General features: G+C 43.0%; 1 protein-coding gene across 10 annotated transcripts in view; it reads left to right on the top strand.

The window, feature by feature from the left end:
• LOC110535260 (lethal(3)malignant brain tumor-like protein 4) overlaps positions 1-25,735 on the top strand; it is a 123,451-nt gene that overhangs the window by 74,157 nt on the left and 23,559 nt on the right. For all 10 annotated transcript variants that reach the window (XR_005034557.1, XR_005034556.1, XM_036934847.1 and 7 more), the window contains one exon: positions 5,367-5,434. Coding sequence is in view for 8 of the 10 variants with exons in the window: in XM_036934847.1 (XP_036790742.1) it covers positions 5,367-5,434 (68 nt within the window). In the remaining 2 variants the exon portion in view is untranslated. The remainder of the gene's footprint in view (positions 1-5,366; positions 5,435-25,735) is intronic.

Here is a 25,735-nt window from a genome sequence, read left to right as displayed (position 1 = left end):
GAGCAGCAACATCCCCTACAGGGGTAGTAGGCTTAGGCAGCGGTAACACAAGCATCTGCTCTTCCAACAAAACATTTAACACTAGTTGCTTAACCTCCGCTTTAACTTAACTCTGCGGAATCAATACAGAATAATGGTCAGCCAAGGTCAGTAAATCAACTCGACGACATTTGTCGAAAACCTCCCTCGTAGGGTTATCCAAAAAGGAATTCAAATCAAAAGTATCCATTTTGAACAACTACACAATAGCCAACAAATTGCAAACACTAATGCTACATAAGCTATGACGCTCAACACTGAACTAGACCACTATAACACGAGCAGCATGGGTGTCCGTAAAGACAGATCCCGGACGAGCCCCCACTTCTGTTACGAATCCCTTTGGCCCTGCAGTCTAGGGGGGAAGGCAACGAGACCCGTAGCATAACTCATGCAAAGTATAATAGTGAAAAAGTAACAGTGAGAACGAAAAACCACAACTAAATTACCGTAAAACACTCATGGTTTATTTTTAAACACACGGTAAAGGGGGGGCAGGAAAAGGGGCTGAGCTGGACCCAAGGAAAAAAATCACAAGTATTCAAAAACAAAGCTAAGCTAGTCTACCTGTTTCAACAACAGCTAGCTAACTAACCAATAAAATACAGTGGGTGGTCCGCCCAGTTCTAACTAGGGTATTTAGACAAATTATTCCTACGGGTTGTGTATGCCCATGGGCGACATGTCTTGGTACCCCCTTTTCCCACCATCAAACAAACAGTCAAACACCATAACCAAAACAATACTCACAAGTGGGACAAAGTGACATGTAGGAGTAAACAAACGAGAGCTCAAAGAGAGAGATTGAGACACAGAGAAAACAACTGAATGGGTTTTTAAACCAAGGGAAAGGGGATGTGATTGGGGAATGATGATTGTCACCTGTAAGGGGAGAAGGAGAGAAAAGAAATACACACAGGATACCTGTATCTGTAACAGGTGTGTTTTTTTTAAATAGAAATTATGGAGAGAATGCGTTCGACCGGTTTGGTGACCACTGTTGTACTGTATGTGCTGTAGCCAACTCTTCTTTCAGAGCATTGCATGTCATACTGCACACTGACTACAAAACATTTGTACGGGACATTTTGACAGTCAGGCCATTCTCAAAGCCAGTATATGGCTTTTCTGCACGAGCCTGACTACACAGGCTATATCGCTCTGGTCCAACTCCACGCCCACTTGCGTTTTATTTATTTTCCACGATGAGTCTGGATTTTCTTTCCTCCCCAATGTCTTGTATAATGCGAACACATTCTGACTGGTCCCACAAACCGATGGGTTGGGCCAGAGCCGGCCTACACAAATCATGAATTAAGACATTGGATCGTCTCTAACCAATCAGAGTGTCAAAGCCAATCACAACGACCCTCATTTTGGCATTAGCACAAACGACTTCGGGACAACAGTTTTCAGACTAAATGTATGGAGCGGTCGATATTGCAGCGGAATTAAATTCAGGATGAGTCATCATGCAATTTCTGCACATTAATTGGCCAACTCAAAATGTTATTTCTCACTGTGGGAATTTAAGGTTAGGCCACTCTAAAATCTTTTGGGATTAAGTAACCAATTCAAACGATAAAATATTTTCACTATCTCACTTTATTATTGAAGACGTAAGTCCCACACTAGAAGAGGTGGCAATACAGTAGTCTGAAGGTCTGAATTAAAATCCTTTCAGTGGTTCTCAATAGTTTGCACTGCATGTTTACATAGGAGATAGCAGTCCAACAATTATTTTTCACATCATTTTCAGAAATGATCTACCTACAAACAGCAGGGTTTAACATTTCCTTTTCTGTGTGACATTTGCAGTAGATTTGATTGGGGATTCAGTTATGGTCTCTGACTGCTTCTAGATCTGTCAATATCCTCTTGTAGAAGTAACGTCATCCAGGAAGAAGGGCAGAGGCTCAGTATAATCTCCTTTAAATCACTGTCTGACAGGAGATGACAATGAGGGAACTTCTCCGAAGTGGAGCAGACAGGTGTTATGCCTTTTGGAGGATACGCATTCAAAGTTATGCTCCATAGAGTTATGCTCCATAGATTTACTAAGACAGACATTCCTATTTAAGTCAATGTCATCATGTGTACATAGCCGTGTCCTTTCTAGTTATGCTACAGTGATGCGGCCCTCTAATCTCAATCGCGCCACCAGATATATTCAGGCCAGGCATCATGCATTCATTCTACTGCCTCTGAGCATGTAATTGAAGACGTTTCGCAGCTAAATGACAAGACGAGAGAATTTTGCAGTAGCCGTAACTTTTTGAAAGCGTGCACCTGTATGATGTGTTGCTGTAGTTTGTCCACAGGCACCTTGGTCCAGGTCTTTCTCGTTGAGAAAACTGTCCCACTTTAAACCATGTCCATCTTATAAAGGCTTCATAAGCACTACGTAAATGCCAAGAGTCGTCAATATAAAAGGTATTTTGATTTAACACTTTATTTGGTTACTACATGATTCCACATGTGTTATTTCAAAGTTTTGATGTATTCACAATTATTCTACAGTGTAGGAAACATAAAAAATAAAGAAAAACCCTTGAATGAGTAGGTGTGTCCAAACTTTTGACTGGTACTGTAAGTATTCAGACTCTTTACTCAGTACTTTGTTGAAGCACCTTTCACAGTGATCACAGACTCAAGTCTTCTTGGGTGTGACGCTACAAGCTTGGCCCACCTGTATTTGGGGAGTTTCTTCTCTTCATTCTTCTCTGCAGATCCTCTCAAGCTCTGTCTTGGTTGGAAGGGGAGCGTCACTGCACAGGCTATTTTCAGGTCTCTCCAGAGATGTTAGATTGGGTTCAAGACCGTGCTCTGGCTGGGCCACTCGAGGACATTCGGAGACACTCATGCGTTGTCTTTGCTGTGTGCTTAGGGTTGTTGTCCTGTTGGAAGGTGAACCTTCTCCCCAGTCTGAGGTCGTGAGTGCTCTGGAGCAGGTTTCATCAATCCCTCTGTACTTTTCTCTTATCTTCCCCTCGATCCTGACTAGTCTCCCAGTCCGTTGCACTGAAAAACATCTCCACAGCATGATGCTACTTCCACCATGCTTTGCCATAGGTATGGTGCCAGATTTCCTCCAGACGTGATGCTTGGCATTCAGGCCAAAGAGTTCAATCTTGATTTTATCAGACCAGAGAATCTTGTTTCTCATGGTCTGAGAGTCTTTAGGTGCCTTTTGGCAAACTCCATGTGGGCTGTCATGTGTCTTTTACTGAGGAGTGACTTCCGAGTGCTGCAGAGATGGTTCTCCTTCTGGAAGATTCTCCCACCTCCACAGAGGAACTCTGGAGCTTTTTCGGGTTCTTGGTCACCTTCCTAACCAAGGCCCTTCTCTCCTGATTGCTCAGTTTGGCCGGGCTGCCAGCTCTAGGAAAAGTCAAACTTATTCAATTTAAGAATGATGGAGGCCACTGTGTTCTTGAGGACTATCAATGCTATCAATGCTTCGGAAATGTTTTGGTACCCTTCCACAGATCTTTGTCTGGACACAATCCTGTCTCGGAGCTCTACGGACAATTCCTTATTTCACTTATAATTCACTGTATCACAATTCCAGTGGGTCAGAAGTTTACATACACTAAGTTGACTTTGCCTTTAAACAGCTTGTAAAATAATGTCATGGCTTTAGAAGCTTCTGATAGTCTAATTGACATCATTTGAGTCAATTGGAGGTGTACCTGTGGATGTATTTCAAGGCCTACCTTCAAACTCAGTGCCTCTTAGCTTGACATCATGGGAAAATCAAAAGCAATCAGCCAAGACCTCAGAAAAATAATTATAGATCTGGCAGTACTCCTTAGACCAGTGGTCAAGTCGATTGCGATTGTCGATCTCCAAGGCATTTCAGCAAAGAGCTGCTGTTTTTATGAGTGAGTTCATGTTTAAGTTCTTACTCAGCATTGTCAACACTTTTATAAACCATAAAATTCCCGTTCTTCCTATTTCCACTCAGCGCTACAACAAGCACTGCAGCAGTAATGAATTAGTAGGAACGTGTCTCTGTAGACTTGTGTTATTATTAGCGGCTTGGGTCTTTTTTAATATCGAGGAATATTTCACTTTCTCTGTTCATCGGAGTAATAACATGAATTTGTGCGTGAGGCAGAAATAATGCGGTGCTAATCGAGTTTTGCCATCAGCTGGAAGACGGTGTCCCTTTTTGGTCAGTGTCAGTGGAGGAAAGGGAGAGTAGGGATGTTAAGAGGCGGACCCTCAGTCTGCTGCGCTCTCCCTCCGCTGAGACGGACCATCAGATCAGTCACCACCAGCCCAGTAAAATAAAAAGCTAATTATTTAAATGTATGCTCATTCAGCTGTGTAATAAGTAATACAACAATGGATCTATTACCGGTGTGATCATATAGCCTACCTCAAATTTTGAAATATACTTTTTTTTAAATCCCCAAACAATGCATTGACAGGTAAATTCCAGCAAAGCCAGTATGCTGTGAAAATGTATTGGACCTATAGCTTACTGCACAAACATCATTGTTACAGTACTGTTTATAATTGGTTAATTTTGCATAGGCTTATATTTTTTTTAAGTCATGTTATAAAAATCAGAGCGGTAGATCTCGGCTTGCATTTTGACTCAAAGTGATCTTGACTCAGAAAATGTTGGTGACCACTGTGGGGCTAAACAAGGATATTTCTCTGTCCTCATTCTATAGTGTTGTTGCCTTGATTTTGAGGGTCTCTGTGTCTCTCCAGATTCACTGACACCCAAATATCACCTATGTACTTTTTTATTAGTATTATTTTGTGCCATTTACCTAAACATATTATTATTATTATTATTATTTTCTTATTATTGTCTCAATGGGCCACTAGGCTATACATAGGAGCTAAGTGCCATGGTCAGGTCACTCTGAGGGAAACGTCAGCTTGATGTCGAAACGCCAGTCAGGTTTTTATCCTGGACAATGGATTAAAGTGAGCTAAAAGAAATCAATCTGCTTGTTTTGTTAAGTGCTCCAACCCACTTGAATAAGTCATTTTGGAAGGTTTTCTTGGTAAGGCCTTCTCATCATGGCGATATACTGTACTTTGATGTAAGCCATCCCAGGGGTATATTCACTCCTTTGTTATGACCTAAAAGCAGGTCCTCTTCAAAGCTGGCCCTGTAAGTGAATTGCTTCCTCTGTAAAATAATATTTTTTTTTCTCTTTTGCTTTCTTTCTCTTTTTCTCTCTTTCTCTCTCTCTCTCTCTCTCTCTCTCTCTCTCTCTCTCTCTCTCTCTCTCTCTCCTTTTTCTCTTTCTTTATTTCTTTTTCTCTCTTTCCCCCTCTCTCTCTCTTTCTCTTCTCTCCAGACTCACAACTAAATATCTGCGAGTCAAAGAAGAGGACGAAGAGATTGACTTGAATAGCATGATCGAAGGTAAGGCATGATTTGGCCATTTCCAGCTTTCTCCCCCTCCTCATTGAGTGGGCTGAGTTTCAATTGAAAAAGCTGGGGTAGATGGTTCACAGGTTGTCGTTAATTGGTATTAGTGATGTGCTGTCATCATTTGGATGCGTTCCCTCGCTTCGCTGGCTCTCTGGAGTATCGTATGTTCATATGATGTAAAACGCATCATAGCGATTGTATTTCTGCTTGTACGAGGAATAGCTCAGATACACATGAAAACATGTTACACACAGGCACACACACTTAATCCTGTGCTCTGTTATACCACTGGACGGGGTCAGAATGCCCTTTTTCAAGTTAAGTCTCATCACCAAAAGCGATTCAGCCAGTGACTGGTTTTAATTGTATAAGCAGCTTGCCTGCTGCATAGCATTTGAAAGGTAGTTGCTCTCTACGAAGATGGCTGGTTTTGCCAACAAGCAATATACATCACTGGAGGGTCGGAGACCCAATTTGACTTGAGGTATTAGATGTCAGTCACGGTTGTTACGGGGCAATTTCTCTGTGAAATTGGTCGTTTTCATGTAGAAAGGCAGTATTAGTCATGAGTCACTGGATCACCTGGCCCCGCAATCACTCATTTTGATTACTGTGAGCACATGTGTAATGGAGTTCAAGAGTGGTTCAAAAACCTCAAGTAAAACGCAAACCTTTAGATACAGGACATTAAGAAAGTATTCCGATCCCTTGACTAGTTCCACATTTTGTTACGTTACAGCCTTATTCTAAAATGGATTAAATTGTTTTTTCCCCCACATCAATCTATACAAAATACCCCACAATGACAAAGCAAAAACAGGTTTTTATAATCTTTTGCAAATTGATAAATTATTAAACTAAAATATACATTGACATAAGTATTCAGACCCGTTACTCAGTACTTTGTTGAAGCACCTTTGGCAGCGATTACAGCCTCGAGTCTGCTTGGGTATGAAGCTTGGCACACCTGTATTTGGGAGTTTCTCCCATTCTTCTCTGCAAATCTTCTCAAGCCCTGTCAGGTTGGATGGGGAGTGTCACTGCACAGCTATTTTCAGTACTTTTCAGAGATGTTTGATCAGGCTCTGGCGGCTGGGACACTCAAGGACATTCAGAGACTTTTCTCGAAGCCACCCCTGCATTTTCTTGGCTGTGTGCTTAGGGTCGTTGTTTTGTTGGAAGGTGAACCTTCTCCCCAGTCTGAGGTCCTGAGGGCTCTGGAGCAGGTTTTCATCAAGGATCTCTCTGTACTTTGCTCTGTTCATCTTTGCCTCAGTCCTGACAATTCCTTCGATCTCATGGCTTGGTTTTTGCTCTGACACGCACTGTCAGCTGTGGGACCTTTATATAGACAGGTGTGAGCCTTCCCAAATCCTGTCCAATCAATTGAATGTACCATTGAATTGACTATTTCCAAAAATGTCTAAACCTGTTTTCACTTTGTCATTATGGGGTATTGTGTGTGTGTGTATATTGATGAGGGGTCATTTTTAGAATAAGGCTGTAACCTAACGAAATGTGGAACAAGTCAAGGGGTCAGAATACTTTCCGAATACACTGTAGGTTTTTCTTTTCACTACTCAGCAATTTTGAGGCCCAACAACATCTAGATTCCTTCATCGGATAACTTCATTGATTGTTATGAATTGGTGGGTGGTTTCCATGGAAAACAGAGCCTACGACCCATTTTGAATCGCAGTCAGCAGGAGAGAAGTAGGGGGGGGGGGGTTAGTGTGTATGTGCACGTGTGCCTTTTTCTTTGTTACGCTGTCAGTTTCTACCAAGGAAAAAGAAACACGGCGTCGCCTGAATGGAGCCCTTTTCGGGCCGAGTGCATTTCTCCTACGGCCTATCAGAGTGCGATACTAATTTTAGCTCCCGCGACAGCAGCCCTTCCTGTGAGGATGATAAGAGGAGGGGAAAGAGCTCTAGGTGTGACGACAGAACGCATTACTGCCACGGCCGGAGCAGCTGCCAGCCAGACCACCCACACACACACAGAGAGCCAAACACACACATATAGTAAACACACACACACAGAGAGCCAAACACACACATATAGTAAACACACCCACACAGAGAGCCAAACACGCACACTTTCACACACACCACACTCGCCTTACCTCCAGGCCACAAGGCCCCAATTGTTTCTGCCATGGGTTTGTTCTCTGCTGCCTCACTGAACAAACTGATCCTTACTCTACTGTGGAGGATTGATTCTGGGGCCTGGATTTAATTTAGTACATTCTGTACTGACAATGTGATAAGATGGTGAGAGATCAACACACAAAGAGAAATTAAACTGAAGAATACGCAGGAATCTCATACTTCTCACTCCCCGCAGCAGAAATGCCCATTCTTGTCATTTGTTTCCTCTTTTTAAATGTTTTGTTATTTTTCTCATCAGCTGTCGGATGGCAAGTTGACAGAATAGACTTGCCGGATCACCCCACCCGTGGACTCTCTCATAGCTGAAATCCCTTCTGAAAGGGTCAGATGTGACAGACTGTGATACAGTGACAGGTGTGAAGGTAGCGTTTGGTTGTTGTTAGGACTACTTCAGTCACTTTGATTCGGCCGTGGCTAGAGAGAGAGAACGGGAGAGAGTGATGTGTGGTGGAGCCCCGCCCGCTGCCACCGACAGGTGACAGACCGCAGAGGGCACGGAGATGCAAATCGTCTCCTCCTCTTCTAGATTTTCTCTCACCTCTCTCTGTTCTCCTCTCCTCACCTCTCTCTGTTCTCTTGTCCTCACCTCCCTCCGTTCTCCTCTCCGTTCATATCTCCTCACCTCTCTCTGTTCTCCTCACCTCTCTTCGTTCTCCTCTCCTCACCTCCTCCGTTCTCCTCACCTCTCTCCGTTCTCCTCTCATCACCTCCTCCGTTCTCCTCTCCTCACCTCCTCCGTTCTCCTCTCCGTTCATCTCTCCTCACCTCTCTCTGTTCTCCTCACCTCTCTCCGTTCGGGAGGTGACCAAGGCTCTGTAAGGTCACTTTTACAGAGCTACAAAGTTCCTCTGTCAAGATGGGAAAACCTTCCAGAAGGACAACCATCTCTGCAGCACTCCACCAATCAGGCTTTTATGGTAGAAAGGCCAGACAGAAGCCACTCTTCAGTGAAGGGCACATGACAGCCCTCTTGGAGTTTGCCAAAAGGCACCTAAAGGACTCTGACCGTGAGAAACAAGATTCTCTGGTCTGATGAAATCTAGATTGAACTCTTTGGCCTGAATGCCAAGTGTCACACCTGGTGGAAACCTGGCACCATCCCTACGGGGAAGCATGGTGGTGACAGCATCATGCTGTGGGGATGTTTTTCAGTGGCAGGAACTGGGAGACTAGTCTGGCTCGAGGGAAAGATAAACATGGCAAAGTACAGGGAGATCCTTGATGAAACCTGTTCCAGAGTGCTCAGGACCTCAGACTGGGGCGAAGGTTCACATTCCATCATGACAACGAACCTAAGCACACAGCCAAGACAAACCAGGAGTGCCGAACTTGTAGCCTCATACCCAAGAAGACTCAAGGCTGTAATCGCTGCCTTAGGGGCTTCAACAAAGTACTGAGTAAAGGGTCTGAATACTTATGCAAAAAATTCTACAAACCTGTTTTTGCTTTGTCATTATGGGGTATTGTGTGTAGATTGATGAGGGGGGGAAACTATTTAACCCATTTTAGAATAAGGCTGTAACGTAACAAAATGTAGATGAAGTCTAGGGTTCTGAATACTTTCTGAATGCACTGTATATACTGTAGCTAATTAATGATTGGTTATTACATAATAAGCTTCTAACATAGGCTTTGTCTCTTGCACAATACGCAAGCACCTGAGCTCCGCTGGCCTCTCCTTTTAAAATGATCCTTAGCTCTTGGAATCCCATGCAGGAAAAGGTAGACTGGAATAGCTTGCTGGACATTTATTTATTTATTTTAGTATTTCTTAAACCAATAGATTATTCGAAGTGGAACACAATCACTCTTTTTGTTTGTTGCTGAATGTTAAATACAGCAGCCAATAGAACTCACGCGTAGTTTGAAAGAAGAGCGAACGGCTGTAGGTTATAGCAGTTATTTATTCAGACCCATAACCATTCAATCTTATTGAAGAGAAGTGAAAACCTTCTGCATCTAATTCTAGTCCTATATTATTCAAGGATGTCATTAGAATGATGAAGATAAGGACAACGACACGTATTTCAGTTAACTGTTGATAGCAGGGAATGAATGAAGCAACAATAGAGATAGAAAGCGGAGGTAGGCTAATAACAGGGGAATTATGAAAGGTAGGCTATATATGCGTCAGCCTACTAATTATAAATAGGCCCTATTATATTTCAAAATTAAAATCAAATTCGCTAGCCTATACACTTGTAACTTCGTAGGCCGCATGTGCTGCACCAGAATGGCATGTTCTCTTCTGCTTTATCATGGTTTGAACGATGTGTGTACTTCCTGTCCATATAATACAGTACAGTAATGCAGTTTACACCCAAAAAAGATTAGCCTGCTGGAGCTAGTTTCCTTTATTTACCAAAGATAGCATATAGCTAGCTATATCTATGGGCTTTTTCTGTCATGTGCAATGTGCAGTAGCCCATATCATATATGTAGGCTATGTATTGGATAACGGCACAATCATATAGGCTTTTTTGGGCTTATTAAATGTTAATGTAGGTTCTCATTGAATGTATTTAATATAGGGCTCATCAGGCTCAGGTAGCATCAGTTTAGAATTGTCATGCTGATCAAAGCTCTAATAAAATCCAGACACTTATATGCTTTATAATGCTTTCGAATGGCTCTTCCGATTTTGGCGGGAAATATCAGGCTATCCGGGAGAAAAGTGATTTATTCTCGGTAAGGAACATTTCTAAAATACCGGGAAAATATTCAACCCTATAACCAGCCTCAGACTTAGGAAGATGTGAAACTTTCCTTTTTTATTCCATATGAGTTTTATTTGCCCATCTGTGACCGTCCGCCTCGATTCGGTCTTATGTAGCAAAATTTGAAATTGTGTTTTTTACATTGGATGAAAGTAGAGACTCCGAACTACAAAATGTTATATCATACACTGCAGTTGAGGAACAATGGGACATAATTCTGCTTTTAAAGTGAATTAACTTGTAACCCTTCTTCTGAGAAAATGGCCCTTGAATATTTTGGTACCTACTGGAGAGCTCTTCTTTGTCTACACCCATTTGGCATCCTTCACACTCTCTTAAGCATTAGCCTCACCCATTTCTTTAAGGATTCACATGTGAGGCAATGTGGTAAGCACCTATATCAAATAAAATCAACATTTATTTGTGACTTGCACAGGATACAGAAGGTGTAAACGGTACACTGTAGTGGTTACTTGCATAGTAGCAATATCAAAAACAGAAAGTTTTTATGAATATTTTACCATTATTACCGCTATAACTACCCCCAAGCCACACCTAGCTAAGTGGATGGGTCACTATTGTCAAGACATGTACACATCTTCATGAAATACAATAGATGGCCGTAATCACCCCCCAGACACACCTGGTTAATTTGATGGGTCATGTAATAATCCGGCCAATGTGGAGTCTTTTGTTTAGACATGTAGATAGCTACCTAGCTAAACAATGACCCGGCATAATCCAAACTCATACTACTACCAAGTTCAAACGTTGTCATAGCTGTAGTATGAATCTGCAGGTAGCTAAAGCTAACAAACTAGGTTCAACTAGCAATGCAAATGGCTTTCTGATTCAAATAATATTACTACACAGATCATAGCTAGCTAGCCAGCAAGCAATGTTTCCTAGCTAACTAATAAAAATGAAACGTATATCTGAAAATGTAGCTAGACTCTTGCCCATATACATGGATGAACGCTTCACGGCAGACTGGAATCATTTAACTCCGTTTAGTTTGTAGCTGTATCTTGTTTGGCCGGCATTGTGTCAAGTCACTCCGGTTCACTCTGACCGTGTTGTGTGCTGAAAGTAGCCCATCACTTTTTCCAACTGATCTGTCGACAGCGCCTGCTAAATTCAGGTTGTCAATGTTGTTGAGAAAAATATCAAAGCTTTTATCGTTCTCGATGGCAAACGTTATATCTTTAAAAAACGGCGCAGTAGAAAGGACTGTCAACACGTACTGAACAACTCATGTTATAGACAGAAACATGCTACATTGCAGACCAATCCAAGCTCATCTCCCGTCATGTCCAGCTCATCCATTATCTCAGCCAATCATGGCTAGCGGGAAGGTTCCTGTCTTCCATGGCTAAACCAACTAGGCTCATAATTGAACTTTTTTTTTCTAATTTATGGATAGAATACAGGTTTGTTATTAAAGCACATGAAAGTTCACATGTTCCAGAAGGCATTTCTGCCAAAAAATGGCTCTCCTGTGAAGTAGTGGCGTGCAACATACGCCTAGTTTCCTGAAACGAGTCACATATACAGTCTGTTATGACCAAGTATACTTTCTTAAAGAATGTCTTCATTGGGGTAATTGGTATTACCGAGGAATAAATAAATAAACTTTGGGAGCCATGCCATTCTGAAGAGATATTTTCTACTTTAAGAATTTTGGGAAAATTTCCCATTTTAATTACATCTGCTTTCAAATTGTTTAGTAACGGGATAAAGTTGTATTTGTTGTTTGTTGTCACTTATTACGCATCCTAAGTATCTGATGTGTTGTGTCGTCGACTTTAAAGCATTGCTGTAGATCAGGGGTTCCAACCTTTTCTAGCACGAGAGCTACTTTTCTAGCTGCAAATAGGCACATTCTTCTCCTCTTCCCTGTGTCCTTAGTGTACAATATAAAGTAGTGCTGTTTTCTGTCAAAAGAACTGGTAAATAAACAACTCTAAGGGTGGCCCAATAAAATGTTGTTTTATATTTTCCCAAATTGTTTTGTCACCTCATTTTTCCTGGTTTTAGATATTGATTTATTTTTAGACAAAAAACATGTCAATGCTTAAATCACATCAGGAGAAAAATGTTATAGGTCTGGAAGAACACTAACAAATTTAAATTCCCCATTAATTGCGCTTCTGGCCCTTTTAATTGCGCATCTACAGTAGCAAGTGAGGAGTGTGATGTCTAATGTGCAGGTCTAGCAATGATTCTGTACTTTTGCTGCTCATTTCATGGCAAAGTTTGCAAATAACAAATAGATACAATATATATACTGTTCTCACTCATGATATACTTCTTCCAGGTAAGCCTACTTTGCAGTTAACATTTAATTGAGAAGGTTTTGGGGAAGGTATTTCTGTCAACCCACAAGATGGTTATCACATCAACTGGCTACACACAGAGTGATAGACAAACGCACGCACCACACAGACAGACAGACAGGGGCAATATTGCTGGAAATTAATTGGCAGATGTTGTGTTATTTTGTATTTTTTAAGCCAATAGGGGCTGACCAGAGGTAGGATAATATCAATGTTGTGTTGATTAGACAGATAGTAGCTGGGAGCTTGCGTTGTCTGATTCTTTTGAGATTTGTTTATGACAGTTTGAGTACATGCAATTGACCTGTTGAAGACCCCTGCTGTAGGTCATGAGTTATTTAGAAAAAAAATCAAATAGAGTTCCACAGTATGAGTCATAATACCCATAACAAGGAAATGGTTCCAATCGTTTTTCTACCATTTAATTCTTCCCATAGGGGATTTTAGAAACACTTTAAAAAAAGGGCTGTGTTTCTAAACGCATAACGTTTTGCAATCCGTGTAAATCTTTCTAGGGCAAAGTGACTTTTATCAATGCATTTGCCTGTATTCCCCCCCCCCCCCCCCCCCAATATGAAATGCTAATTAGCTGCTGATGTGGCTATCATAAAGAACTACAAATGCCGAATCCGGGCAAAGGTTAGAATCTCTGGATTAACTATCTGTCAGCTAAATTGAGGAATTATTCAATTTTTTTGTACACTCAGTGCATTTAGAGTTTTCTCCCCCTTTTACTCCACCCAAGCTAAGCTTGCATCCCTGCCCACGCAAGCTAAGCTAGTCCCTACATCCTATTCTTGCCCACCCAAGCCAAGCTTGTAATTGGCCGTAATCGGCGCCCAAAAAGGCCAATTACCGATTATGAAAACTTGAAATCGTCCCTAATTAATCAGCCGACCTCTAGTCCCTACCTCCCATCCTTCCACCCTCCCTACCTCTGACACCCATCCATCCATCAACTTACTCATCCATTCTCATTCACCCCCCCCCCCCCAACATATACCCTGTGCATCCACACACCCATTCTCTCCCACCGTCGTACACATATTCATATTCACCATCTCTCACACTCCCATTCATATATACACCTACACTCCCATTCATATATACACCTACACTCCCATTCATATATACACCTACACTCCCATTCATATATACACCTACACTCCCATTCATATATACACCTACACTCCCATTCATATATACACCTACACTCCCATTCACATATACACCTACACTCCCATTCATATATACACCTACACTCCCATTCATATATACACCTACACTCCCATTCATATATACACCTACACTCCCATTCATATATACACCTACACTCCCATTCATATATACACCTACACTCCCATTCATATATACACCTACACTTCCATTCATATATACACCTACACTTCCATTCACATATACACCTACACTCCCATTCACATATACACCTACACTCCCATTCACATATACACCTACACTCCCATTCACATATACACCTACACTCCCATTCACATATACACCTACACTCCCATTCACATATACACCTACACTCCCATTCACATATACACCTACACTCCCATTCATATATACACCTACACTCCCATTCATATATACACCTACACTCCCATTCATATATACACCTACACTCCCATTCATATATACACCTACACTCCCATTCATATATACACCTACACTCCCATTCATATATACACCTACACTCCCATTCATATATACACCTACACTCCCATTCATATATACACCTACACTCCCATTCATATATACACCTACACTCCCATTCACATATACACCTACACTCCCATTCACATATACACCTACACTCCCATTCACATATACACCTACACTCCCATTCATATATACACCTACACTCCCATTCATATATACACCTACACTCCCATTCATATATACACCTACACTCCCATTCATATATACACCTACACTCCACACACATGGACATCCATAGAACAGTTATTGACAGAAGCTTTATTTCGCCCCTTTGAATTGTCTTTTCAGTGTCCATGTAGCCCATTGCCAATGGCAACTTGTATTGTTACTTCATAGAGAAGAACAGTTACTTGGGGAAAGTAGAGTATAGATTGTATTGGGCATCACTGTATGTAGCCTAGTGAGCTGATGGTTTTTTCCTTCTCAAAGCAGGGAGCTCTCCTCCTTCAACTGGGAAGGCTTTTTGTAGCTTTAATTAGGGCTTCTGAATTCCATGCTTTGCGTTCCCTTCCATACCCACAGCACTGCCGGGAAGCGGAACTGAGACTTGATCCAATTTTACTCCAATGAACTGTCTGATTGGAATGTATTCCTTGCGTCTCTCTCTCAGCCTAGCAGACAGGTCCTGGACTAATGAAATGGACTGGGCTTGGATTTAGATTTCCTTTCCCCCTTTTGTGGCCTCTGAATGCCCTGATGACAGCTTTGCAATCTCTTGGCATTCTCTCAACCAGCTTCATGAGGTAGTCACCTGGAATGCATTTCAATTAACAGGTGTGCCTTGTTAAAGGTTAATTTGTGGAATTTCTTTCCTTAATGCGTTTGAGCCAATCAGATGTGTTGTGACAAGGTAGGGGTGGTTTACAGAAGATAGCCCTATAAAGGACCAAGTCTATATTATAGCAAGTACACCTCAAATAAGCAAAGAGAAATTATAGTCCATCTTCTTTCCGACATGGTCAGTTAATCCCGAAAAATGTCAAGAACTTTGAAAGTTTCTTCAGTTACAGTCACAAAAATCATCAAGCGTTATGATGAATCTGGCTGTCATGAGGACCACCACAGGAAAGGAAGACCCAGAGTTACCACTGCTGCAGAGGATAAGTTCATTAGAGTTACCAGCCTCAGAAATTGCAGCCCAAATAAATGCTTCACAGAGTTCAAGTAACAGACACATCTCAACATCAACTGTTCAGAGGAGACTGTGTGAATTTGTGGGGAGGGGGGGCTTTGCTGGTGACATTGTCAGTGATTTATGTAGAATTCAAGGCACACTTAACCAGCATGGCTACCACAGCATTCTGCAGCGATACGCCATCCCATCTGGTTTGCGCTTAGTGGGACTGACATTTGTTTTTCAACAGGACAATGACAGAAACACACCTCCAGGCTGTGTAAGGGCTATTTGACCAATAAAGAGAGTGATGGAATGCTGCATCAGATGACCTGGCCTCCATAATCACCCGACCTCAACCCAATTCAGATGGTTTGGGATGAGTTGGACCACAGAGCGAAGGAAAAACACAAGTGCTCAGCATATGTGGGAACTCCAAGACTGTTGGAAAAGCATTCCAGGTGAAGCTGGTTGAGGGAATGCCAAGAGTGTGCAAAGCTCAAATATAAAATATATTTGGATTTGTTTAACACTTTTCTTTGGTTATTACATGATTCCACATGTGACTCTCCACCTGGATTCGGTCTTATGTAGCACAATTTGAATTTCAGTGTTTTACATTGGATTAAAGTAGAGACTCGGAGCTACAAAATGGTATATCATACACAGCAGAGGAACAATGGGAAAGTAATTATACTTTGAAAGGTGATAAACTTGTAAACTCCCTTTTCAGAAAAGGGCCTTATTTTGGAACCTACTAGAGAGCTCTCCTACTAGAGAGCTCTCCTATTCAGCATGTTCACACCCTCTTTAGCCAGCCCCACCCCTCTCTTTAAGGATTCACATGAGGTCATGTGATAAAGACTAAAAGTGGTAGTAGCCTACAATAAAGAAAATTCCCAGGGAAACAAAGTGTCCAGATGATAAAAATAGATGACGCACACAGACACACTTGTCTAAATCGATGGGTCATGTGAAAGAAATGCTGTAGTGGTGGAAAAATGACTAAGTTGTCATACTTGAGTAAAAGTATAGATCATTTCAAATTCCTTATGTTAAACCAGATGGCACAATTGTATTTTTATTTTTTAAATAGCCAGGGATACAATGTACTTAAGTATCACTAAAAGTTTACTAAAGTAATTATATCAATACTTGCATATTATAGGCATTTCCACTGCCATTTCTTGCATTATTAATTTTACAGACACAAAAAGATCCCACCATGTGGAACAAACAAATGATCTTTCTGCATTTATAACATTGTACCAAAACCTCTTGTTTCCATCACAGCTGTTGTGGAAACGTAGTTACTGTTGCACATTTTGTAAGGCTAAATAGATCATCCAGTTACCTAAACATTTGCTAGCTATTTGCTGTAGCTAGGACAGCGCTGCCCAAATGACCCCATGTGGGGTCACCTAATATGAACATGGGGTCGCGGGAGAATTTTCAAAATCCTGAAGAAATAAAATATATACAAAGGCGATATCATATTTTGTATCTCAAAATCATCGTAATGTGGTAAATCTTAAAAATCTAAATGAAAAGTTTTCAAATCTAAAGGACATAATTCAACCAGAGAGCACTTGAGTGTTGTACTTAAATCATTCTCATGGTGAACGTCTAGGGCCGCTAAGCTATGAAACCACACACTGTTGCAGAGACTTTGATATTACCGGCCACAATTGATATGGTGAAAACAATGTGTGGGGAGGCAGAGACCTAGAAACTCCTATCGATACTTTTGTCAGATAGCATACATTCTTCGTGTTATTGCTAGCAATCAAGAGGAAACTGACTGAACGACTCAGCTTATGCTCTCCAAAAGGATGTTAGCTGTGAGGGCCGAGATGGCCAGACATGAACAAAAGTCAACTAAACATGTTGGATGGTATTCACGAGGACTTATTGTTCTGTCTCACAATTCTCGAGCATGAAACGGCACAGGGGATGTTCAGTGTGCTGCGTGGCAAGATTGACGAAAAACTGATTCCGTGGGATTGAATGGTGGGCTTTTGCACAGATGGGGCTCCATCTATGGTGGGACGGCGGGCAGACCTCTGCATTCTATGAATGTGTCTCCCTCTGCCATATGGACACATTGTATGATACACTGAGAACAGCTGGCGGCAAAAGAGCTGAGCACAGACTGCTCACCTCCAACGCTTGGAAGAGCACTTTGGGACCTAATTCCCAATACGTTTGACTGTGATCCTGGCTCAGTTGACATGCCAGTAAGTGATATCGAACAGCTGATTGAGCTGTCATGTGACCGAAAGCATTCACGGGTCACTACAGAGGTGTTTTTGGTTCTTGACTCAAAGGGAATAATATCTACTTTTGAGCATTAATGTCGCATTCAAAACAACTGGGAACTCGGAACTACGAACTCGGATCCAACTTCAGTGCGTTCAAGACAACTCAGAACTACGAACTCGGATCCAACTTCAGTGCGTTCAAGACAACTCAGAACTACGAACTCGGATCCAACTTCAGTGCGTTCAAGACAACTCGGAACTACGAACTCGGATCCAACTTCAGTGCGTTCAAGACAACTGGGAACTAAAAAAAAAAATGTTCTGACTGGAAAAAATCGCTTTGACCCGTCATCCAACTCAGACTTCCAACTCGGGAACTCTGGTCTCTTTCTAAAGTTCTGACTTTCTGACCTGAAGATCACTGATGTCATGATTTGACCTCCATATTTTTTATTAGAGTTCCCAGTTGTCTTTAAAGCACCATAAAAGTCATGCTACCCTTCATATCTGTGTGAAGCTGGATTCAGTGCTCTCGTCTGTATTAAAACCAAATATCCATCCAGGTTGGATGTGACAGCAGAGATGAGGTGCGCACTGTCAACCACGCCTCCTGACTTTGAGAAGCTCCGGCGCGACATGCGTCAAGCACACCCATCTCATTAGTGGTGGCGAGATAAGATACATTACGTCAGACTAATTTGCATTGACTGTCATAGCCGCAAATAAAAAATAAACATTGGCTGTTAAATTATGTAATTTTTTCACATGGAATCTAAATGGGGTCATGGGAACCCCTAAGCTAGCATGTTGAAATATGCAAAAGAGAGATTTTCTGACAACAAAGTTACAACTGGTGGCTTCCGAGTCACCACTGGTTTAGTCTGAGACGAGTCATGAAAATCATGACTTGAATCCTGGACTCGAGTACCGCAACACTGTAGTATAGTTAAAACATTTGTGTACTGTGACACTGCAATGATCAGTACGGCTCTGTAGTTTACATTTCTTGTCCCGCTCTAGAAGACAATCATATTCTGGTTTTGATTCATTCATAACCGTCTTATGGTTGAATACACTTGGTGTCAGGGCAATCCATCTGTATGAAATAATGTGAATTATTTTAATGTGATAAATGATTGTGTTATTGTAATCAGGTCATCCTCGCCAACTGCAATTGAAATATCTTGACTCGTGACTTGCGTTTCCAGTTCCCACTGTGGAATAACAGTAGAAGAGTGTGTGCATGAGCCTGATCGGGCCTCCCATAGATGCAGCATGACACACAACTCTATATAACTCTCACTACTCTGCACCTTTTTGAGGATTCACTATGTGATGCACAGCTCTCTTTCTCTTTGGATGGCAATCTGTCGTAGCCCCAGAGTCTCCTCTTGCTCTCTCTCTCTCTCGCCTGCTCTCTTTCGCTCTCTCTCGCTCTCTCTATACTGAATATTGAAGAGCAGGTCATATCTCAGTCTCCTAACTGTGCAGGGAAACAGATGGTCCCTATCTGATACTGGCTGGGGAGAGATGCACCCCAGACACAATCATTTTCTAGTGCCCAAGTGGCCCCCACCTCCCGTGGCCTGCTCACATTTCCCTGTTGCTGTTGAATATGGGCTAAAGCTGCTGCAATCTTTTCTGTCTTCTCACATATCTTTATTTACATATCACGCTGGTATGAAACAGCAGAGCTTTTGAGGCAGTTGGAATTTCAGGGTAGAGGTGAAAGCCTGAATGGATCTTTTTGGGTTGGTTTAGTGCTATGCCATCCACAATAATCCTTGTTTAAATATCAAGTTGGTTTTGATGTCATTGCCAGTCACTGTTGTGAGGACATGGGTGTTATCAGTGGCGAATCGGTGCCATTTTTAATTACCGTTATTTTGGCTTTAGGGGGCAGTAAACAGTCCTGACAGCGTATAATCTGTCTGTTGCCATAGCAGCTGAGGAAGAAGCTGTATGGCCAGCTCGGCCGATAACTAGGGCGAGTTCGTCGCGCCCCTGCCCGCTCACTTCCTACACAGGGTCCTCATGTCTTACCAACTGCTGATTTGGGGGTGGGAAGGGGAGGAGGGAGAAGGAGGGAGGCAGAGAAGGTTATGCACTGGGTGTGCTTAGTAATGACTAGGCTCTCTGCTGACCTGTATTTGTCAGTGCATCGTGTGTGTGTGTGTGCATGAATGATTGCTCAAGCCCTTTGTGTCTTTGTGAGGGGTTAGTGTGCATGAATGATTGCTCAAGCCCTTTGTGTCTTTGTGGGGGGGTTAGTGTGCATGTGCAGTGATTCAGAACAGTTGTTTGTTTTGACATAGTGGCTTATAGAAAATGTAATTGCAGTCTGCTGCCTTGATTTGAATGTTTTATCTGTGTATAGCCAGACTTCTGTACCCAATATCCTCCGTGTCATTAATCCCTATATGGAACATGCCTGTGTCATATTAGGATGTTACAAGATATCATAAATGGCTCCAGTAGATCAGAGTGTATAATGTGGTTGTTACGCTACCCTCCAAAACATTTTATTCACCTAAACCAATTTTAAAAACTATTAGCCTCGGTGACACACACCTCCTGAATGTAGTGATAACTATCAGGACAAGGTAAGATCCAGATGCGGACCGTGTCAAAGTAAAAATGTTTATTACAGCAACAGAGGCAAAGGTACAGGACGACAGGCAGGCTCAGGCAGAGTGGTCAGGAGGGGCGGGTTCAGGGTCAGGACAGGCAAGGGTCAAAAACCAGGAGGGTGAGGAAAAAGAGAGGCTGGGAAAAGACAGGAGCTGACAGGACAAACGCAAAGCTTTTCAAACAAGACAAACTGGCAACAGACAAACCAGAAAACACAGGTATTAGTACTTGGGATAATGGGGAAGATGGGCGACACCTGCAGGGGGGTGGAGATGAGCACAAAGACCGGTGAAACAGATCAGGGCGTGACAGATAGCACTAGTTACGCAATTTAGATTTTTTTTCTCGATTTGAATATATTGTGTGTAAATGTATTCTCGCCCCTCTCTGTGGTTCTGTATGGCTCAGTTGGTAAAGCGTGGCATTTGCAATGCCAGGATTGTGGGGTCAATGTACAGGTATCTTCCTTTCACTCTCTCTGCCACTGTCTCTCTGTGCTAAAAGCAGTATCATGTATGGAACACACAGTATCATCTATGGAACACACAGCCTCCGTGTGCTGGAACAAGTACTCTATAAAAGCCTGTCAGCACTTTTATAAAAGGGTTTTTCATAAAGGGGCTGTACACTTAAACCTTTCAGATAAGAGAGACTGCTCACGCACACACATATCACCGGCCTATCTCACTCACCATCTCGCCCAGAGCCGTCTCCGAAGGAACATGTTCAGCATTTTTATTTTATTAGATCCTATTGTCAGTCAAATGTGACCCCCCCCACACTACCTGCCTCTTTCGCACACTCCAGAGGGTGAGAGGGCCGTTGTGTAAACCAATCAGATTAGCTCCCTTCTCGTTTGCGGGGAGCGCAAGAGATGATTGAAGGATTGTCCGGGAGCCTCTGGTGGAGCAGAGGGCCCCTATCAGAAGGGCCGCTATCTGACTTCTCTCTGACAAGACTGATGGATCTTATAAAGAGGATCTGTCCATGGATTATCGCACTACAGGGACCTGTGTCTCCCCCAGCATCTGAGAAGACGTTTCACATCATGAAAGAATCAACTTTTTGGGTAGCACGTAATATTACAAATACTGTTTTCAATGGTATTTATTAACTATACTAAACAAAAATATAAATACAACGATTTTACTGAGTTAGTTCATATAAGGAAATCTGTCAATTTAAATAAATTCATTAGGGCCTAATCAAAAGATTTCACATGACTGGGCAGGGTTGACGGCCAGGGTTGACGGCCATGGGTGGGCCTGGGAGGGCATTGGCCCACCCACTGGGGAGCCAGGCCCAGCCAATCAGAATTGGTTTTTCCCCACAAAAGGGCTTTATTACCAACAGAAATACTCCTCAATTTCATCAGCTGTCCGGGTGGCTGGCCTTAAACGATCCCCCAGGAAATGAGCTGGCGTAGTTACACGTGGTCTGCTGTTGTGAGGCCGGTTGGACATACTGCCAAATTCTCTGAAACGCTGTTGGAGGCAGCTTATGGTAGAGGAATGAACATTACATTTTCTGGCAACAACTCTTGTTGATATTCCTGCAGTCAGCATGCCAATTGCACGCTCCCTCAACTTGAGACATCTGTGGCATTGTGTTTTAGAATGGCCTTTTATTGTCCCCAGCATAAGGAAGTGTAATGAGCATGCTTTTTAATCAGCTTCTTGATATGCCACACCTGTCAGGTGGGTGGATTATCTTGGCAAATGGGAAATGCTCACTAACAGGGATGTAAACTAATTTGTGCACCAAATTTGATTGAAATAAGCTTTTTGTGCATTTGAAACATTTCTGGGATTTTGTTTTTAGTTCATGAAACATGGGACCAAACCTTTACAAGTTGTATATATATTTTTGTTCAGTGTAGTAAATGTGGTAACAATGGCTACCTTTTAGTACTTTCAACACAATTGGTACTCCACAATTGGTCTCTGTTTGTTTGATTATGGAAAGCAAACATTTAAAAACTTCTCCAAACTTTTTATTTGTTATTTGAGTGGCAAATAGTAAACAGGGCACATTTGGAAGAAGAAATATAAAGTCACTGAACAAATGCAACAGGCTGATTTGTAGATTTTTTTTGTGGTATGGTATTGTTTTCTCTTCAGCCCCAGAGAAGAAAAATGTCGGACATTTTGTATTGGCATTTACAGCATTTCCAATTTATACAAATAGCTACCCGGACTTTATTCTTAGTTATATGTACATATCTAATTAAATGACCTCACACATGGACTCGGTACTGGTACCCCTTGTATATAGCCAAGTTATCCTTACTCATTATGTATCTATTATTACGAGTTTAACTTTTTTTATTTAAAAAAAAAACTTTTCTTCTGTTTTCTTTCGCTCTGCGTTGTTCACATTTCACTGTTATATTTACACTAAAGCTTCTGTGAAGAATTGTTGATCATCCTTTACCCTCTAGTCTACCCATTCACCCTCCATTTGCTAACTTGGGTGTTGATGTAAAGTCTGCTTCCAACTCACACTCTCCAACACATAGATCCCCTGAACGCTGCTCACTCTCCAGATCCCAATCACCTGAATTCTGATCACCTGTTCACACACCTGTATGTCATTATCACACACTATTTGGTTCAGTTCTTTGCACCCCATCATTGTAAGTATTGTTTGTTTTGTGACACACTTCTATTCGGGAGCTCTGGTTTTCCCATAATTTAATCCTCCCATGTATGACAGTTTTGGCCTGTCTCACTAACGATGCCTTTTGCCTATTCCCTGCCTGTACTCGGATTTCCTGTTATCAACCTATTGCCTGATCTCCCGGACGATGTTACTAGCCTCTTCCCTGCCTGTACTGTTGCCTTTTTGGACCCCCTGTGTATGACCTTCTACCTGCCCCTGGACCCAGCTACCTGCCTCCTCCTGTGTATGACCTTCTACCTGCCCCTGGACCCAGCTACCTGCCTCCTCCTGTGTATGACCTTATACCTACCCCTGGACCCAGCTACCTGCCTCCTCCTGTGTATGACCTTCTGCCTGCCCCTGGACCCAGCTACTTGCCTCCTCCTGTGTATGACCTTCTGCCTGCCCCTGGACCCAGCTACCTGCCTCCTCCTGTGTATGACCTTCTGCCTGCCCCTGGACCCAGCTACCTGCCTCCTCCTGTGAATGACCTTCTACCTGCCCCTGGACCCAGCTACCTGCCTCCTCCTGTGTATGACCTTCTGCCTGCCCCTGGACCCAGCTACCTGCCTCCTCCTGTGTATGACCTTCTGCCTGCCCCTGGACCCAGCTACCTGCCTCCTCCTGTGTATGACCTTCTGCCTGCCCCTGGACCCAGCTACCTGCCTCCTCCTGTGTATGACCTTCTACCTACCCCTGGACCCAGCTACCTGCCTCCTCCTGTGTATGACCTTCTGCCTGCCCCTGGACCCAGCTACTTGCCTCCTCCTGTGAATGACCTTCTACCTGCCCCTGGACCCAGCTACCTGCCTCCTCCTGTGAATGACCTTCTACCTGCCCCTGGACCCAGCTACCTGCCTCCTCCTGTGAATGACCTTCTACCTGCCCCTGGACCCAGCTACCTGCCTCCTCCTGTGAATGACCTTCTACCTGCCCCTGGACCCAGCTACCTGCCTCCTCCTGTGTATGACCTTCTGCCTGCCCCTGGACCCAGCTACCTGCCTCCTCCTGTGTATGACCTTCTACCTGCCCCTGGACCCAGCTACCTGCCTCTTCCTGTGTATGACCTTCTGCCTGCCCCTGGACCCAGCTACCTGCCTCCTCCTGTGAATGACCTTCTACCTGCCCCTGGACCCAGCTACCTGCCTCCTCCTGTGAATGACCTTCTACCTGCCCCTGGACCCAGCTACCTGCCTCTTCCTGTGGTCCTTTACAAATAAACACCTGCTGCGCCCTGCACTTGAAACCAGCTCTCTGTCTCCCATCATGTTCATTACAGTCAATTGCTCGGTCTGCAGTAATTGTAAACCTCAACATGTCTGCGACATCTTTGTGGAGGCTGTCTCCTCCATTCTCCAGTTTAGCCTGCATTTAGCCTAGATAAAAGGTGGAGACAACGATCCCATCAGGCCCTGTCCCCTGCATCAAAGCCCAGAACTGAGCCCTCATGTAGAAACCACAGGAATACATTATGCAAATCTACAGGCCACAGAGCAGCCTCAGAATTACAGCCAGTTTGATGTCCTTTGGGGCACGTTTAGTAAAAATGCATCATTATCAAAGTTGTCGTCATCATCTCCAGGGATCGAGGGGCTGTGGCTTTCATTTCATCTTGTTTTGTAAGTGCTCTGAGCTGAGGGAGGAAGAACCTGGGTTGCTGTTGAAAGATGTGCTACGGGAACTGGAGTGAAGTTGTAGATAGGAATAGAGTGTGTCACTGTTCTCATCTGACTCCAACTACACAGAAGTGAAATGGCGAGGAAGTCTGAATTTCCCCCTTACTGTCTGTCAGTCTGTCCAATGGCAGTTACAGCCAAACCCCTGATGGGCTAGCTAGCCCATAATAATCAACACATGTCACAACGATAATATCCATGTCTGTTGAATCCAGTTAACTGATGAGGAACTATCAGCAGAGAGGGTAACGTGTTTAAGATCTGAAACCCCCTTTGTGACTTGGCTGTGACAATAATAAAATGTCTATTTATGATTAGTTATGTCTGGCCCCTGTCCAAAGAACAGTTATCCAAGGTTTAGCTCTGGATCTTGAGTGGGGCAACAAACTCTGCCAAATGATCCTTTCATTAGCCCTTCTTAATAATGAGTTTCCTCCCCTATTGCCCTCCAAAATAGCCTAAATTTGTCAGGGCATGGGGAATCTACAAGGTGTCGAAAGCGTTCCAGAGGAATGCTGGCCCGTGTTGACTCCGAAGGTTCCCACAGTTGTGTCAAGTTGGCTGGATGTCCTTTTGTGTGGTGGACCATTCTTGATACACACGGGAAACTGTTGGGCGTGAAAAACCTAGCAGCATTGCAGTTCTTGACACATTCAAATTCTAGATTCACCTGGTCAGTCTGCCATGGAAAGAGCAGCTGTTTATTATGTTTTATACACTCAGTGTATGTAGACTGCATGGTTCTAGCAATAGTAGAACAGAATAGCAGGTCCACTTTTTATTTATTTCACCTTTTATTTAACTAGGCAAGTCAGTTAAGAACAAATTCTTACTTACAATGACGGCCTACCCCGGCCAAGCCCTAACCCGGACGACGCTGGGCCAATTGTGCGCCGCCCTACGGGACTCCCAATCACAGCCGGTTGTGATACAGCTTGGAATCGAACCAGTGTCTGTAATGATGTTTCTAGCCCTGAGACGTAG

The sequence above is a fragment of the Oncorhynchus mykiss genome, chromosome 11, assembly GCF_013265735.2.
Source record: "Oncorhynchus mykiss isolate Arlee chromosome 11, USDA_OmykA_1.1, whole genome shotgun sequence".
Lineage (NCBI taxonomy): Eukaryota > Metazoa > Chordata > Actinopteri > Salmoniformes > Salmonidae > Oncorhynchus > Oncorhynchus mykiss.
The sequence above is the reverse complement of the archived record's forward strand: the minus strand, read 5'-3'. Positions and strand labels throughout refer to the sequence as shown.